At 38.7% G+C, this 18,943-nt stretch overlaps 2 protein-coding genes across 2 annotated transcripts; both read left to right on the forward strand.

The window, feature by feature from the left end:
• Window positions 1–456: 456 nt before the first annotated feature.
• On the forward strand, window positions 457–7,955 carry si:ch211-63p21.1 (uncharacterized). The gene is made up of 7 exons (XM_051900981.1): window positions 457–686; window positions 1,628–1,726; window positions 1,812–1,889; window positions 4,491–4,568; window positions 4,644–4,714; window positions 4,794–4,965; window positions 5,199–7,955. Exons 2-7 carry the CDS (start codon window positions 1,655–1,657, stop codon window positions 5,415–5,417), a joined length of 690 nt encoding a protein of 229 aa, XP_051756941.1. The 5' UTR covers window positions 457–686; window positions 1,628–1,654; the 3' UTR covers window positions 5,418–7,955.
• A 5,660-nt stretch (window positions 7,956–13,615) lies between these two features.
• Window positions 13,616–17,657, forward strand: LOC127516129 (kelch-like protein 33). The gene is made up of 4 exons (XM_051900469.1): window positions 13,616–14,170; window positions 14,331–15,270; window positions 15,359–15,529; window positions 16,147–17,657. The coding sequence occupies exons 1-4, from the start codon at window positions 13,636–13,638 to the stop codon at window positions 16,667–16,669; spliced, it is 2,169 nt and encodes a 722-aa protein (XP_051756429.1). The 5' UTR covers window positions 13,616–13,635; the 3' UTR covers window positions 16,670–17,657.
• The last annotated feature ends 1,286 nt before the right edge of the window (window positions 17,658–18,943 follow it).

Raw genomic sequence — 18,943 nt, forward strand, 5'->3', positions numbered from 1 at the left:
TTTTGGAACCCAGTGCTTATTCAAAAGCGAATTCTAATTCTTTTAATTTTGTACATTCGAATCCTAGAATTGATTCTAAGAGGATTCTTGGTTTAGACTATTTAGGATGAGCTACAAATTATAATATAAATTCCATTAGTATTCCTTTAGAATTTATATTTATGTTTAAATGTGGTTTTATGTTTCAAAGTAGCCTATATTATGTTTTAATGTACATTTATACATTTTATATAAATGATATAAATATAATAAAACTATTTGAAATTGTATTCTGTTAGGCTATCTAATTTTTATTTATTTATTTATTTATTTTTACCTGCTCTGAACCTTGTACTTCCAGTGATGAAGCTGTAGAAGCTGTCAACGTCACGACAACATTTCATTGGCACTTCGAAACGCCATACGTCATCTCCGCCTTCAACGTCGGGAGCGCGCACGTTCCTTTGCCCTGCTCCGGAATGTTATTTATGGCAGGCGCGGTCCCGCGGACTGCACCGTTATTATTCGACGAGCGACTGACACCGAAACTACAATGTCAAACATTTTCGGGATACCGAACGCTTCCGTGTTCACGAGAGCCGGGAAGGACCCGTCGTGATTTGTTATTAAGCGCGCAAAATCTACGAGCGATCAAATGATATTTCTGGACGCAAAAGATTGAGAGGATGTATCATCTTTCAGAAAAGGTAAGTGACGAGTGAACGCTTTAAGAAGTTCACATAGCTACCGCAGTGGTTTTTGTTGCGCTGATAACGAACAATTTGACGCGATTGTTATATTGTCACGCGCTTGTTTCATATGAAACTCTTAGTTTTTAGTTTGTTTCTTGTGTTTATAATTACTTTAAATGATTGACATCACCCCCAAGCTGCATATGTTACGAAGCGGAGGTGTTGCGCAATGTTATTTAAAGTGTTTGCGAAAGATGATACGGAGAAAACATATGTTTTAAATAACTACGCGAATAAAATATGTGCGCCTCTATTACGTAATGAGCGCGCGGGACAGATGCGCGTGGGATTGAGCTGAATTCATCTAGGCTTTCTTAAAAACGCAGTTCCTTATAAAAGATGATTAGAATAGAAAGAAAACAGTATGTATAAATATAATTTTATAGGCTACATGCATTTCGTAATATGATCTAAACCAAGACGGTTTCAGTTTCAGACAGCTGCATGATGCTTCAAACTGATGGTGCAACCACTTCAAAACACTTGTCACGCGCACATCACTGTCACTGTCAGTTCAGTGCCAGAATCATCATCCAATAATGTCACTGTTGAAACATTGCAATATATTTTTTACATTGTAATGTACAAAAATGTAATTATCATGAAGTGCATAGGCCAAAATTAGCTTAAATGAACACTGAAATAGAAAATATACAATTTTTGTAAATGCGTGTTATAATTGCAAACAACAGATTTAACAGCCTGTGGTATGAATATCTCCTCCTTTTCAAAAGTCTTAACTATGTATGATTATATGGTTGCATTTAATTATATTAGTAGTTATCATTTGTATTCAGCCTAATCTTTCCCTGCTGTAGAGCATATACTGGCAATGCAGTTTCAGTGGAAGTGGTTCTGTTGGTGTTGTTTCTTTTTTTATCCCTCACCCGGTGTAGGTGGAAGTGTGAGTGAGTCAGGGAGAGATGGAGGTGATGAGAAGAAAAGACTCCGACTCAAATGGCCTGTTCTCAGACAACTCGGACAATGACTGTGAGGTATGAATGTCTCATGTCTGTATGTGTCAGAGACAATCTGTGAGTGTCATAATTGGAAATACACGTTCAATTTGTTTCTCTGTAGGACATGGGGGCTTGTGGACAGAGTACAGGTGTGTGTTTGTGTGAAAATACCACCTTCTGTGATCAGCACCCACAGGAGGTAAGTTTATATATATATATATATTATATAGAGAGAGAGAGAGAGAGAGAGACGTTCGTTATTATACAGATTTCTATTTCAAACAAACATTGTTCTTTTGAACATTCTGTTCTTCAAAGAATCATGAATATACATGTATTACAAAAATATTAACCAGCACAACTGATTTGAACTTTGATAATAATCAGAAATGTTCCTTGAGCAGCAAATCAGCATATTAGAATGAAGGATCATGTGACACTGTGTAACAAGGATCCACTGTAGGCAAGTCTTGGAGAACCCATAGTGCAGTTAATTTAACTCCAAAAACGTAAACAAAATACAAAACAGACTTGGCAGGCTTGGCATAAATGGCATAAACAACATAAAACTCACTAACAGTGGTACAGGGACAATACTTCACTAAGATGCATGGCAAACATGAAGGCTCAAATACACAAGGACTAATCACTAGACAAGAGACACCTGTGCACACTCAACCAATGAACCAATTAAAAATATAACACATGAGAACAAGGGAATCTCATGACATGATCACATGGGGACAAGGAACACATGATAACAGGAAGCACATGGCAAACAATAGCAAATAAGGCAATGCAAACATGAAACATGAACTAGAAAATAAACCATGAAACATAAGCATGAACATCAAAATAAAACATGAAAGAAAAGCCAGCACCATCCGTGACATATTCCCCTCTCTATGGGAGGCTCCAGACACCCAAAAAAAAAAAAAAAAAAAAACCCTCTACCCTTCAGTTCAGGAGGGTGGTGGAGCGGAGGCGGTCTTGGAGAAGGGATGGTGGGCCAGTGGCTCCAGGGATGGTGGGCCAGTGGCTCCAGTCCCAGTGGCTCCAGGCCACTGAGTCAATCACTGGACACTGGTCAGGGGCTGGAGCCATCACTGGGGCTGGAGCCATCACTGGACTCTGGTCAGGGGCTGGAGTCCCCTCTGGACGCTGGTCAGGGCCTGGAGCCAACATGTGTGCAGCCCACACACACCAAATGGTCGTGGCCATAATGGTCAGTGCTACATTCTCTGAAGATTCTAGCATGGCAGCCATCTTATCTGAGGGCTCAGGCATGGCAGCTGTGGCAGGCATGACTTGAAGAGACTCAGGCTTGGCAGGCATGCAGTGAAGAGTCTTCTAACTGGGCAGGTATGACGTGAAGAGTCTCTGGCTGGGCAGGCAACGTGGAATTGCTGGGTTCCTCCTTTGCAATACGGTGAATGATGATCCGCTTATCAACAGGGCATGATCAATATATTGCGCCAGAGACCAGTGGATTTTCCCCCCAGGTAGCCTAGAGCAAGTGGGTTCATTTAAGCCCACATGAAAAAGGTCCTTAAGGGAAACATCATTAAAATCCACATGATAAGATAGTCCAATAAACTCATCAACATAGTCCTCTATCGTGCGAAGACGCAGGAGGGCAGCTGCTGGGTTCATCTTTACAGGTGAAGTATTCTGTAACAAGGATCCACTGTGCAGTTTATTTAACTCCAGAAATGTGAATGGCTTGGCTTGGCTTACATAAAACTCACTAACAGTGGTACAGGGACAATACTTCACCAAGACGCATGGCAAACATGAGGGCTTAAATACACAAGAACTAATCACTAGACAAGAGACACCTGTGCACACTCAACCAATGAACCAATGAAAACATAACACATAAGAACAAGGGAATCACATGACATGATCACATGGGGACAAAGGAACACATGATAACAGGAAGCACATGGCAAACAATAGCAAACAAGGCAATGCAAACATGAAACATGAACTAGAAAATAAACCATGAAACAAAACCCAACACCATCCATGACACACTGAAGGCTGGAGTAATGATGCTGAAAATTCAGCTTTGATCACAGGAATAAATTACATTTGAAATATATTCACGTATATTCACGTGGTAAATCATAATTATGAGATGAAAAGTCAAAATTGTGACATAAAAAGTCACAATTCTGAGATAGAAAGTCAAAATTGTGAAATAAAAAGTCATAATTATGACATAAGTCACAATTATGAGATAAAAAGTCAAAACTATGACATACTAAGTCTCATAATTGAGAAACTGTGACAATACTAAGTCATCATTATGATAAATAGTAATTATGATAGATAGTCAAAATCATGACATTCTAAGTTATAATTATGAAACTATGAAAATACTTTCATAATTATGTCTTCATAATTATGAACTTTCATAAGTCATAATTATGAGACAAAAAGTCAAAATTATGACACAAAAGTCATGACAAAAAAAAAATCAGTTATGAGATAAAATGTAAAAATTATAACATACTAAACTATAATTTTGAAACTGAAAATTTTTTACATTTTAAATTTAAATTGTAATAATATTTCACAATATTACTGTTTTTACTATATTAAATACCCAATATTTTGGTCTCAATATGTGGCGCCAATCACTCTTTTTAATGTAAATCTATGGGATTTTTTCATCCATTTAAATACCACCATTTTATCATCTGTTTTGTGTAGCAAGAACTTCAAATAAATAAAAGTAAATAATTTAAAAATGGTCATGTCTTAGCGTGAAACAGCGTGTCTTGTCTCTCATCAGGACTCCAGTGTGAAGTGTGTCCAGTGCGGTAAGAACAGACCCATGATCACTAGATACTCCGAGGGTTATGGCACAGAGGTGAGTGCAGCATCTGCATGTCTCTGAATGTATAAGTGCATGTGTGTGTGTTTCAATGTGTGACTCATGTGTCAGGAGGAGTGTGTCCAGTCTCATCCTCAGGGAGACAGTGATGCAGATGCAGACATCGAGGACACGGACAACAGGTGTGTGACTGACACATGCACACATGCACTGCACTGCATCCACTTCTACAACTATTTATCTGCATTGTGATTCATTCAGGCTCCAGATTGTGGGTTCCCTCCAGCGAATCAGCTCCCGGAAGAGAAAGCGTCAGCGAATCACGCGGCAGGATACCACTGAGAGCGAAGACGATGGTGGGCGGAGCCACAGGACTCACCGCTGGAGTCTACGACTCAGTCCTCATCGCACACACAACAGGACGATACTGGAGGTGCATGACATTAAACAACTGTATCTAGATGACATTGCTGGAATATATGTCTTAATTATTCGGGTCTGAAATGACTTACATTTGTAATTATTAATATAAAAATATGTAAGATATCACATATGGACTAATATTAATACGAAGTAAATGACTAGTTGAATCAGAGTTTTGAACCAAATTATTAAAGCAGACCCCAGACTGTAGATTCCTCTTGATTCATTCTCCCTGTCCCGCAGGAGAGCGTGTCTCAGGTGCGGCCGTTGGTCATCTGCCGCTGTGCAGCGCGAGAGACTCAAGCCGCGACGGATGACAAACCAGATGGGGGGAAATGGCTCCTGACAGCATTCCCTGTCCCTCTTTCCCTCCCCGTATCCTGCTATCTGCTCATCGTCCCTCTGTCCGTATCCATTATCATCATTCTCATGTCATTCCTCTTACCGCTCACAGATACTTGACATTGCCTTACAACATCACTGTATAATTCTCCACACTGTATGAATCAATTCATTTTTCTCTAGTTTTGTCCACATGTACAGTATATTAGATCATACGCTTAGAAGACATTTCATTTTGAACCCTTCTGTACAGTGTTATCTATGAAAGCCCATTTCTGTAACATAATAAAATAAAATGCTTTGGTAAATCATAATTATGAGATGAAAAGTCAAAATTGTGACATAAAAAGTCACAATTCTGAGATAGAAAGTCAAAATTGTGAAATAAAAAGTCATAATTATGACATAAGTCACAATTATGAGATAAAAAGTCAAAACTATGACATACTAAGTCTCATAATTGAGAAACTGTGACAATACTAAGTCATCATTATGATAAATAGTAATTATGATAAATAGTCAAAATCATGACATTCTAAGTTATAATTATGAAACTATGAAAATACTTTCATAATTATGTCTTCATAATTATGAACTTTCATAAGTCATAATTATGAGACAAAAAGTCAAAATTATGACACAAAAGTCATGACAAAAAAAAATCAGTTATGAGATAAAATGTAAAAATTATAACATACTAAACTATAATTTTGAAACTGAAAATTCTGTCATGATCATGAGAAAAAGTCAAAATTATGACATACTAAGTTATAATTATGAAACTTAAAAATTCTGTCATAATTATGACAAAAAAGTCATAATTGTGTCATAAAAAGTTATAATTATGACATAAAATGTCATCATTATGGGATAAAAAGTCAGAATTATGACTTTTTGTAAAAGTCGTGACAAAAAAATTCAATTATGAGAAAGTCAAAATGATGGCATAAAAGTCATAATTTTGGAACTATGAAAATTCTGTTATGAGATAAAACGTTGAAATTCAAAATTATAACACTAACTCAATTCTTAGATAAAAGTCAATTATGACAAATAGAATTTTTGGGTCAAAATTTTGACTTTTTATGTTACAATTATGACTTTTAATCTCATAATTATGGCTTAGTATGTCATAATTTAAACTTTTTATGTCATAATTATGATATTTTGCGATTTAAGCATGATTTTTTTTTTCTTATGTGGTTGAAATGGGCTTGCATAGTTATCGGACTCCAAAGACATCCAGTTTATTTAACAAAAAGCACATTTGGATGCACAACATGATCAGGAGTGTGAAATTACAGCGATAATGTAATTAAGTGAAAGTACTGAGTCAAAATGTCAAAGCATCTAGTCAAAAATACAAGAGCAAAAACGTTTCCACAGTTAATCGTGTTTGAGTATAAAGTACTTTGTAACAAAAGCATCTCTTCACAAGGAAAAATGACGGTAATTGTGGCCAATTACATTTCACATTGAAATGGATTTCATTAGATGTAAATAATAATAATAATAATAAAAAGCACCAGAGCTCAAATTGATTGACTCAGCAGCTTAGTAAAATAAATATATATAGGCCTATATTTTTTATATAATACAAAAGATTTAAGTAATGACCTGTGAAACGTACTTGGTTCTTTGAAATGTGGATTAGTTTTTTCTTTGGGTTTGATGCGATGATGTAAAGTGGGTGTTTAGTTAGTGTGAGGAGGTTTTTGAACTAGACATGGAGGATGAAGGTCGAGTTCACCCTCAAGAGCAAGATCTATCCTCATTTGTTATTATTGCCATAACCTTTAGTACATTAACCAGCATTAAATTAAGAAAGATTTTAGAAAGGCTGTGTCACCCACAACAGCTGCTGAGTGCAAAAGAAAGACATTTCACAGTGCTTTAATGAAAGATTACGAAAACAAACATTTTTTAAATCATGCACAACATTTATGAGGAAAGCTGCTTTCATGTTGACTTTAACATCATCTTCATGAAGTGAATCATTGCACCGTCTCTCAGTGTCATCAGAAATAGAGCTGTTATCTAATTCTTCATGTGTGGGAGAGAAGCACATCGGGGCCAAAGGCCCACCGCCACACGTGGGCTGAATCTATGCAAGCATCAATCGTTTTACGAACTCTTTTTTGTGTAAATATGCTCTTAAGAGTTTCAGTTCCTCTGGCTTCTTGTGTCTTTCATCTGTTCCTGATTCTTCGTTTGTGTTCATGGATTCATTCCTCTGTGTAAAGGGCTGTTGTTTGTCTCACTGTAAAGGCTTTACTGCAGTGTTTCACAGCGACTGACTCATTTGAACCGTCTTGAGATGCAATATTCACTGACAGAAGCACAAGCGTAAGTCAGGTCAAATGAGTTCAGACAAACATTTTCCATAGTCCCTCTGCATTAATTCATTATCTGAGCGTGAACGTTCACAGTTTTCCTCTTAAGTTATCAGCTGCATGTTTATGAGTGTTATCGCTACAACAATTACTACCGGTGTGCATCTGTACCTCAATCCAGCTTATTTTAGATCTCACAATTTTTCATATTTGCTTACTGCATATTTTCCTTTTTATTTTATATATTTTTTCCCTGTGAAAATGGTATTGTAAAATGAGTCTGTGTCTAGATTTTAAGAGAATTAAAATTATAGTTTGACAGCAAGTCTTAAGTGTCTGATTTTCTTTTAAAACACAAAGTATTTAACAAATACTATACAGAGAGAGAGATTAATCAACATTTTAAAGGTAAAAACAAGCCGTAAATGTAATCATACAATATTACAGTGACAGGCATCACAAGTTAAAACATGGACATAAATTGAAGCTCATAATGAAGTTAATTTTCTCTGTTTATTTGTTGAGTTGCAGCACACAGTCCACTCATGGACTGTAGGTGTTGCTGTGGCTTTGGAAGAGGTTTGTTTGTCATTAGCAAAATATATGAGCACTCGTCCTTGCACTGAGAGTGAGAAAGAATGAATCACTCAAGTGCCACTGGAACAGAAGAGGCATGTCCTCAGGGCTGCTTGACTGGCAGCTCTCTGGGCCAATAGTAGAGTCGTTATGAGTGTGACATTTCAAAGAGGCTCATATGGAGGTGTAAAGGTGGTTTCCCTGCAGTGCTTAAGGCTGCAGGATTGCCGAATGACTAAAGAAACATTATCAGCAAGATGGTGTTAAACTGTAAATTTCTACCACCCACTGCTACTTATACCAATCATGAAAATAAGTGCAGTTATAATATCAAAATGTGTGGGAGAGCATTGCTATAGTGTGACGGGAGTGAATTGCAATAGGTAGCACATTAAAGCTGCAGTCCGTAACTTTTTTTGGTTACAACTTCAACTTTACAAATTAATTATTGAGCAAGTACATTAACAGTCAGTGTTCAAAGTTATCTCCTTACCTTAGCCCGATTCACAACGGTAAGCTTGTAATAATGTTTTTTAAATTTGAGTGGTACTGGTAGTTTTCCACGGGGAACACGAGTTTGCCTTTGCGTCATTACTGTACACATCAAGTGTGCCACATGAGTCCTGAAAAGTGAAGCCGAAGCGTCTCGATCGACCTCAGGTGGCTGGATGCAGTACAGGTCATAAACCCCACCCTCTCCATGTAATGTAATGGGACGTGAGACAAACTAAACAATCTTACATGTCAAATATTATTATTTCCAAAGATGGTTTCTGTCATTTTAGGCAGTTTTTATCATGCTGATGTTAGTTCAAGTGCTCGTTCTTTAAATAAGTTTGGTTTTAGTTAGTTATTTGATGCTATAAAATGCGGGTTTTGACATCACGATTGACAGCTTCTCTGAGCGAAGTAGTCACTGAAGCACCAACTGACTTTTTTCTGGAAGAGATTGGAGCTTAAACTTTAATTTCTACATTTCCAGAGCTGTTTATTTCACAACGACATAGTGAGTTGTTCTGCAGTAAACTGTATTAACCAATTCTGGGGGAGTGTGGGCAGGACCTTGATATCGTGGCTCCACTTCGCACTCACTACTGCGCAGACTCAGGCTCCAAGTTCACTACTGCGCAGTCTCGAGACTCAAGATGTCAGCGCCATATTGGCACACTGGCGGCTTCACTTACTACAATGGAAGAGATTGAACGTGCGTCATAAATTTTTTTTTACAGTCTATACATAAAGAAGGAGTCCCGGATGCTTCAGGTGGCGGTCATTTGTAGCCTCTTTTTACAGTAGCTGTAATCAAGAAAGGTAAAAACGACCATCATCATTGACAATTGGTGAATCACCAGTAGTAAAAAGCAAAAGACTTCGGACTGCGGAATGGCTACAGCAGAAAAGGGAATGCGACCGGTCCTATTATAAAACTTTTTTTTTTCAGTTGGTCAGAACAAAAGTGGCAGACATGTTACTTACTTGTTCAAGTCAAGTCAAGTCACCTTTATTTATATAGCGCTTTTTACAATGTAGATTGTGTCAAAGCAGCTTTACATTGATAACTGGTACATTATTTGGCTGCACAGCAGCTCTTAAAAGAATAGTGTCAATGCAGGCAGATCAAAGCACTGTTGAATATCAAATGTCAAGTCAAATGTCAAGTGTCTCCAACTAAGCAAGCCAAAGGCGACAGCGGCAAGGAACCCAAACTCCATCAGGTGACATCAGGTGGCAGACAAGTGGCAAATAGGTGTTTAAATGGAGAAAAAAACCTTGGGAGAAACCAGGCTTAGTCGGGGGGCCAGTTCTCCTCTGGCCAACAGTGCTTTGTTACGATTCAGGTAGCTATCATAAGTCCGACAGGATCGCAACATTCAAAGTATTTATTCCAGTTCCATCCAATTGAGGATTGTATTCATCACGGCTGTTGAGGAACTGTGTCGTGGCTGTCGTGTCGATGAGGCCCTCAGAGTGGATGATCTAGTTGACTCAATCTCTGCTGATACTTCAGGGCTGCGTTGTGGTCGTGTCAAGGCGCAGGTCCTTGGTCTCACCTGGATACGGCCTGGATCCGGTTGACTACGGTGAACCTCGGGATAACCAGAAAGACTAATATTAGCGTAGATGCCATTCTTCTTCTGATGTAACGAGTACATCAGGTGTTATAGGAAGTGTTCCCGGTTCCGGCTGACCTAATTTATGCAGCCTAATAATCCTTTAACAGATTTGAAAATATAAATTGGTAATGTGTTATGTGTATGCCAGGTTAAAGAAATGCGTTTTTGATGACATTTTCCGGTGAAACTTATTATTTTGGACATACTTCCAAGACTGTAGTACAGTATCAAAGTATAGTGAATATCCACACTGGTGCAGTGACTCACAGCTCACACATACACCTCAAAACATTAGATTCATCCACGCTGAGGAGCCGTGCCGATGCACAACCCACATAAAGTTGTTACCTCCACAAATAACTGCAATTGCAGGTTTCAAACAGAGATGGCGACAAAGAGGCAAACCTTACCTACTGCAGCTTTAATGTTAATACTGAATCAAAACTAGTTAGCGCATAGGTTATAACTGAGTTGGTTATTTGGTTGTGGTTACACTTCAATTTGTTACAAATTAGATGTATAAAACTGTATGCATGTAGAATTAGCTCAGATAGAGAGGAAGTGAAAGGCCACGAAGAAGAGACAAAGAAGAGAAGAGTCATAAAAAAAAATTGACCCAAGAAAGGGGCCCAGTGGAAAAAAAAGAGACAGAGCAACAGTTACATTCTACTTTTATCCCTTCCTTGACCATGTGACTGATAGATCAGCAGATTACACCATCCCCCACCGTACTAAAGGTGTGAGAGCTAGCTGTCCCCTGATGTAAGCACATCTTGGTCTTCAGCACATCAGCAACTTTAGGAATTCCAAATGGAAAAGAGGGGGTTGGAACAGGAAAGCAAAAGTCTTCGTTGATTTTCAAGCCTACAAAGGTCATTGACATAGTAACCATCTGCAAACATATAATGGTTAATAAAAAAATGTTTTTGTTGTCCTTCATCCTTTTTTTTTTCTTTCTTTTTTTAGGCAAATGCAATTCCAACAGGTGTGAGAGTGGCTTCAATTTCCAGACACTTTTGGTCACTGTATTAATTAAAAAGGCAATTAGGCATTGCTAGAGTCTAAGCATGAGCATATTCTCTCTGTCTGTCTCCCCGTGGCCTCTTGGCATCTCCGGCAGGTTTCCAGTCCAAGGCTGACAGTGACATTTTCTCCTCTGTTTGTAGCTCTTAAATAGCCATGGGTTTCCATCTGCTGTCTCGCTTTCCATACATTAACAGACAAAAGACATGGAGAAGCCTAATGATCTGGGCTATGTGTGTATGCATATATATATTTGAAGAATATAGCAAGGCTATATTATAGCATTATTATTATTATTTTTATTATTATTAAAAACAGAACTGTCATATGAAACTTTAAAGTATTAAAATAAAAACCTTTAAATCTGTAAAATGTTTTGTCATGAGATGTTTCAGTTAAAGCATTTTAAAAAAGAAAAATATCAACCTGCAAGTCTATAAATTGCTTGTTTCTATCTGCCCCCAGCTCCTTGACCCAGATAGCATTCCTAGGCTGTGGAGGAGAAACATGATTCTACTGACTCGATTAGAATCTAAAGCCTTAAGCCATCACATGCTCCCAGAACCTTCTCCAAAGTTTCTTATGGCCCAGAATGACTCTCCGGGCGCCACAGCAAAATGGCTGCCCACTGTGTGTCCACAGTTTTCAGTGTTTATGTTCGCTACTTACTGCTTCTAATGTGTGTGCACTAACTTGGATGGGTTAAATGCATCTGACAAATTCTAAGTATGGGTTACCATACTTGGTGTCTGGAAATTGGAACCACTCTCACACCTGTTGGAATTGCATTTGCCTAGAGGACAAATATCAAAGCAAATGGCATCCATTTAAAAGAGATTTTAAATTGTTAAAAAAAGAGGATGAAGGACAACAAATTTTTTTTTTTTTTTTTTTTTTTTACTATTGTATATGTTTGGCCTTCAATTCATGTCACTTAATAGAACTGAGCCAGAACACTGCAGTCACAGTGTTCTCACGCAGGCAAGATCACAAAGTTGCTCTTTTAAAATCATCCCAGCACAGTGTTGAGTTGTGGAAAGGCCACTGGTCCAGGATCAGTGCAAAAGGTCATTTCTTTTTAGATGTTTTAGGTGTAATGTTACTGAGAACTGCAGATTTCATCACAGAAAAGCAAGAGTAACATTTATTAAAATGATATTTTAGATTTGGAAGATAATCTCTGCCATGATGTTCTTCGAAGTTGACACAAAATGGTGTAAACAACCTGTTTTCCTTTTAATCACACTGAGTGATATGGGCTGAAAAGTAAGAGGAATTGGTGACATTATTTGAAAAGGAATAGCAGAGTAAGTTATTACATTAGATGGCTTGAGATGTGATCTTATTGAATGCTAGAGGTAAAAATAGCGTTATGATGATAACGGTGTGAGCTCATGAGACAGATCTTTTTTGCATACCTGACTACAGCACAACATCTCACATCAACAGAGAGATTCAACAGAAGTTAAGGATCAGATTTGATGCAACTTGTCCTGTTTTTTTTTTACTAGAAGTAAGGATATAGTTGGAATTTTGACAGAGTTCTCTTTACAGAAACCTGAAGACACAATGGCAATGGATCAGCAGTGTCTTCAGAGAGAGTGGAGAAGTTCATGGAGAACAGCCAGAGAGGATGAAAATGTGAATGCTGGTAATGGGTGGATGGATGTGAGTGATGAAGAGGAGGACCAGGAGAATCCAGTGGAGGAATATGAGCGGTCAGAAGTAGAGGAGCTGCAAGTACAAACACAGGAAAGTGAGAAGGCTGTTCATGACGATGAAGCATGTAGTGCTAGTTTTCCTTTTATGCCTGCAAACAGTGACAGTGTTGTTGTTATGTGTACAAATAATGATAATGCCAGTGATGAAGAGGATGCCAATAAATATGACAACAGTAATGTAGAGAATGCTGATAAATATGGTAAAAATAATGATAAAGAATATAGCAACAGTTCACCTGTTAGGTCTACAAATGGTTTAGTTGCTGCGTGTAAACATAAAGATAAAGGCACTGATAAAGATTATGATGAATATGATGATAATGATGAAGATGAAGATGATGATGAAGATGACTGTTTTGCTGCTGCCTCCATCAGTACTGATGACATTGGTGGTTCTGAGAAGGACTTAACTTTTAGAGGTTTAACATTTAGAGATGAAGAGCAGCAGATGACAGACTCCAGCTCAGAACAGAAAATGCTTAATCAAGAGTTAGAGGAGGAGGAGGAGGAGGAGGAAGAAGAGGATGAATATGAAGGACATTGCAGTTTTGAAGATTCTGATGATTGTGACATGTATCCTAAGAAGCTATATTCTGATCCAGTATACCCAGGTTCAGTCTTCGAGGCTCTGGAGAACATGATGTTGTATTCGGTCCTCACTGACTTGACCATCTACACAGAGGACGGACATCAATTCCAGGTTCATTCTATTGTCCTGGCTGCAGTCAGTTACCTTATTGAGACGAGGCTCAGACAGAAGCCCAAACAAGAACGGTTTTTTGCATTGTGTTTGGGGCCCGAGGTTCATAGTTCAGGTTTGGCAGCAGTGGTGGAGTTTGCCTATACAGGGAGCATCAGCATTCTGAACAAAGACAATATGGAGATGGTCTGGACTGCAGCTGTCAGCCTGGAAGCTCAGAGAGTTCTGGAACACTGCACTGAAGAAGAACAAAGAGAACAGGACAAGGCAAGAGGGAAGAAAGAAGACAGAAAAAGGATTTCTGCTAAGGAACATATGAATGATAGTCTACAGCATATCAGACAGCTGTGGGCACAGAGAGTGGGATGTGATGTGGAGCTGGAAGCAGAGGGAAGAGTGTTTCATGGTGAGAGACTTGTAAATATGATAGAGGTTTGAGTTTCCTACACATAAATCTAGATGATTCCTCCATATCATAGACATGTAGATGTCACAGTATTAATTTGATGCCCTCTGCATTTGCTAAACTGCTTGTAAACTTTTATTTATTTCCCACCCTCATGAAGCTCACCGGGTGCTCCTGGTTGCCAACAGTGACTACTTCAGAGGCATGTTTACCACCGGTATGAAGGAGAGCAGGCAGGAATTGGTGTCTCTGCTGTTAGTCAGGGCTGACAAGTTTGAGGCCCTCCTCCACTACAGCTATAGTGGGGCTCTTGCTCTTGGATGGGGCTGCGTGTTTGATCTCACCTGTACATCTCTTCAATTACAGTTTCAAACTGCCTTCTCACTATGCCTTAACTTCCTGCAACAAGAAATAGATGCTTACAGCTGCCTGGACGTTGTATCTTTCGCAGAGGCCTATGGAATGGCTGACCTACTTACACTTGCCAATGACTTCGTCTTGAGGCACTTTCAAGATGTGTCCATCACTCCTAAGTTCCACGATCTTCCTGTAGAAAAATTGAAGAAGTACCTTCAAAGCAATTCCCTCTGCGTTCAATCGGAGTTGCCCGTGTTCAGAGCAGTCATGTCTTGGATCGAAGCCTTTCCCATACAACGGGTGAAACTCGCCAGGGAGCTGATGAGAAACATCCGGTTTCCCCTCATGACCTTTATGGAGTTCAAAGAAGTCAAGTCTATAACGTCTTGGCTGGGAATTGGTGCCAAAAAACTCTACAGGTCTGTCAATAAGGAGTTCTTCAACAGTTCTTCAGATGTCCAGTCAAATTTCAGGGTCTACATGCCTAAAGACACTCTAGTCCTTGTTGGGGGTGAGAGAATCACTGATAATTTTGACAAACGTAGACCCTGCAGGGAAATGTGGTTTAGCAATTCTTTGCAGAACCACGTCGGATTGGTGAAGAAAGTAGAGTGGAGAATGCTGGGAACTTTACCTGAGAAACCAAGATTCAGCCATGGAGTTGGGGTGATGAGAGGGAAGCTTTACGTAGTTGGTGGACGGCATTATTATGGAAAAGCTGATACCATGAAATGCACCTACATGTAAGATGAAATATGAGGCTTCTTCTGTCTAAACTTGTCCAAGTTTACCCCCTCATACTATGGACTACTTGTTCAATCTCTGATCTAGGTACGATCCCATCCAAAACACTTGGCAAAGGTTGGCTGATATGCATGAGAGAAGAGGCAGCTTCACTTTAGTCGTCCTGAATGGTAAACTATATGCTATTGGGGGAGAGAGAGACTCAGAGGTCAACATGGAGAGCGTAGAGGTCTACTGCCCCAACGCAAATTCTTGGAGGTTAGTACAGTAAATAAATAGCACACACAACCAAAAAAATCAGCTGTTGCTCCTGAAACAACATGTCTAGCAAGTAATCACAGGCCAAACATAACTGCAAACTCTAACATATGTCTGAATGTTGTTCAAGAACCAAACCCCAGATCAAACCCTTACGCTAATATTTGATTTGTTTACGAATAAGGGTAGGTGCCATATTTAACTTTGAGAAAATGAAAACGAGGTTGTGAGGGATAGATGTACCGTTTGTACTGTACTATCTTAAGGTCTAATTTTCACAAAATGTTTTCCAGAGGTTTGTGTCACTAGGAATTTAACCGACAGCCAGATTCATAAAATTACAACATATTGTACATCTATCCCTCATATCCTCATTTGGCGCTTACCCTGATTAATGAGGATTGTTGTTTCAGGACCAATAACGATGTTGATTCAGGATCATGTCCTACTTCACTAAACTTTGTTCGGAGTAAGAGTGAGGTAGATTTAAATATCATAGAACATATTGCAAATATATTGCAAATGTCAAACTCTTCCTAATAGCTTGGTTATATGAGAGAGTGATGTTGGTAAACCTGGCCCCTCTCTTCAAAGCTTTTCTTTCTCTATTTCTCCAGTTTTGTCTGCCCATTAGACCAAGGTCTATGCTGTCATGCAGCCAGTGTATGGAATGGCGCAATCTTCCTATCCGGAGGCTTTAACAGCCAGTACCAATGCCTATCGTCTATGATCCTTTACCATCCAGAACGAAGATCCACTTACCTGGCTGAGATGAGAAATAACAGAGCCCTGCACTGCATGGAGACTCTGGGTGACCATCTGTACGTGGCTGGTGGGGTTTCATGCGATGCTGATGGCAGTCTGGCAGATCAATTAGCCTGTGAGGTTTATGATCCTGTGTCCAACTCCTGGAGTGCCATTATGCCATTTCTAGTGCCACATGTAGGGGCAGCATCAGCAGTCTTAGAGGGGAAGGTCTACATAATTGGAGGCTACTGCAATGAGAACTACAGTGATACCAAATCAGTGCACCGCTATGATCCTGCAACGAAACATTGGGAGAACATGAACGTGACACCAGGCCCGAACACATTCATAGCTGCCTGTGTGTTGCCCATACCTACTCACCTTAGACAGTAAAAGGAGAATATCCTAAATACAATAAATGGTCAATACACACAGCAATGTAAGGGTTGAGTATTAACTCTTTCCTCACCATTGATGGAATTTTCCGTCATTTATGAGACAACGCTTCTCCGCCATTGATGGAATTTTCTGGCTTTCCGTGTATTTGAAATAAACTTGTTTTAAGATAAGTATACTACAAATACATTTACATATTTATACATTTACATAATACCCTGCCATTGTACTTTTGGTATACTAAATTAATATACTTAAAGTCTGCTAAATTGGAACAACTTATTTTGTACTTAATGCACTTTAGTTATCCGGAAGTAGTGCTGATATCCAACTAAAGATATACTTAAGTATATTTGTTTGTGCTAAAATGGAAATATTACAAGCATAGGCGCCAATTTATGTTTCTGTCGGTGGGTGCCCACACTCCATAATCCGTTTTAATTTTTCAAGAGTACTATCTTATTTTCCGTTTGATGGTGCGTTTGATGAATTCATTACACAAAAGATATTCATGTCTCGTGAAGATAAATGCACAGACTGCAAATATTTGAAATAACAAAACCAACCAACCAAACAAAAACACTTTCTTTCCATGAGTGTTGTCGTGAGTCACTCTCTCACTGATATAGGCCTACCTGATGATCAGTAGCGGTTCACTAAATAAAATAATTTAATAAATACCTGTTTACAATAAGCGTTTAACCCAAGAGCACGTAGAGAGGCACAGGACAATGTTTGCGCGTCCACACGCAATATCTTGTGACCACTGTATATTTGAGAGAGCGTGTCCAGTTTTGTGTTCCACAATATCTCATATTTTCCGTGGGTGCTCGACCATTTCCATGGCTGCTCGAGCCTCCGAATACAAGTATACTTTAGGTGTCTTTAAATATCTTGTATTTAAAGACTGATATTATACAGTGATCATACTATCCTTACTAATAGTGATATTAAACACATTTTAGGCTTAATATTGAGAAATGTGCATTGTGCTATAAAGAAGTACTCCAAATAAAGTTTAATTAAAATATTTAAAACAGTAAGTCTCAAGCAATATGTCAGTAAATATGTTACCTTTGTAGTATACTTAGTATAAAATAAATGTATTTTAAATACGTTTTGGTATAGGTTTTTTTTTCCACTAGGGGTTGCTTTTTTAATGAAACATCCACATTCAAGTGTTGATAAAAAAGAATGCATGAAGCTAGAATAAAACTTTTTTGTTGTTGTTCTTTAAAAGCAGAGGCTCTGTTCTTTCTTTTGATATATTGCATGTTGAGATATTCATACAACAAAATATTCGGGGGTCATGAAAGTTTTGTGAAAATTATCAAAACTGCTGATTGTGGCTGGCAATTAAAAAAAAAAACACTGGTGGGGAAAGAGTTAAAAAGTACACACAGTAACAGAATCTGGCATGTATTACTTGGTATTACATTGTCAGTGTAACAACTTGGATTTTAATTTTATTGTGAATCCTTTTGAATTCAGCAGCGGTTATTAACTGCATGTACTAGTCTGCTTAGAGGGGATGCTTGTCCATCTAAATTTAGGAATATTTATTTGATTTTTATGTAAATTAAGTAGAGTTTGAGTTTATTTTATGTTCATGATTTAGTTTAGTTGATATTTTGACCATCTAATTCGAGTAATAATGTATATTGTATTAGTTATATGGCCTTTTGTGAACTTTCGTTGGATAGCACTTTCGTTAGCAAGGCCACAAGGTTGTTAATTGTACTTTCCCTTTCAATAGAGTTCGCTCACATTGCGTTAGTTGCTAACGCTATGGGGGAAAAATTACGTTTCTCTGAAATACTGAAGCCTGATTGAATCATGTTTGTGCACCTGCACAAACAAATGGAATTTCAGCCCGCCAAAATGGGCAGGGCCATTCGCCTATATAAAACGGCTCAGAATACCTTCCTGCTCACCGTGGAAAAAGCCCCAGCAGCGGATTAACAGCGCTGACACCTTGACAGCTAAGAACGGCGCTTACAGCACTGCAGCTGAGAACAGCGCTGAAAGTTTGGCAGCTGAGAACGGCCCTTCTCCCCTACGGCTATCCAGTGAGAATGAGCATTTAACTCTAACAGAGCATATTTTTTTGTGGCGTTTGTTTCAAAATGCTGTGCCATGAGTGTGGCACATGCAGGGCTTCCCTGCACCTCGGATGAGCACTCTAAGCGTGTCGCTTGCCTGGGCTCTTCCCACACTGAAGCCACGTTCATCGTGATGAATTGCTCTCACTACAAGAGCATGAGTCTCTAA

Source organism: Ctenopharyngodon idella, chromosome 7 (assembly GCF_019924925.1).
Source record: "Ctenopharyngodon idella isolate HZGC_01 chromosome 7, HZGC01, whole genome shotgun sequence".
Classification (NCBI taxonomy): Eukaryota; Metazoa; Chordata; class Actinopteri; order Cypriniformes; family Xenocyprididae; genus Ctenopharyngodon; species Ctenopharyngodon idella.

Excerpts from the sequence above, each read along its gene's own strand:
- si:ch211-63p21.1 (XM_051900981.1), top strand. The coding sequence starts at position 1,655 with ATGGAGGTGATGAGAAGAAAAGACTCCGACTCAAATGGCCTGTTCTCA. Across the intron at positions 1,727-1,811 it reads ACTCGGACAATGACTGTGAG|GACATGGGGGCTTGTGGACA; the intron begins GTATGAATGTCT and ends GTTTCTCTGTAG. Across the intron at positions 4,966-5,198 it reads ACAACAGGACGATACTGGAG|GAGAGCGTGTCTCAGGTGCG; the intron begins GTGCATGACATT and ends CCTGTCCCGCAG.
- LOC127516129 (XM_051900469.1), top strand. The coding sequence starts at position 13,636 with ATGTATCCTAAGAAGCTATATTCTGATCCAGTATACCCAGGTTCAGTC. Across the intron at positions 14,171-14,330 it reads AGAGGGAAGAGTGTTTCATG|CTCACCGGGTGCTCCTGGTT; the intron begins GTGAGAGACTTG and ends ACCCTCATGAAG. Across the intron at positions 15,530-16,146 it reads CCCAACGCAAATTCTTGGAG|TTTTGTCTGCCCATTAGACC; the intron begins GTTAGTACAGTA and ends CTATTTCTCCAG.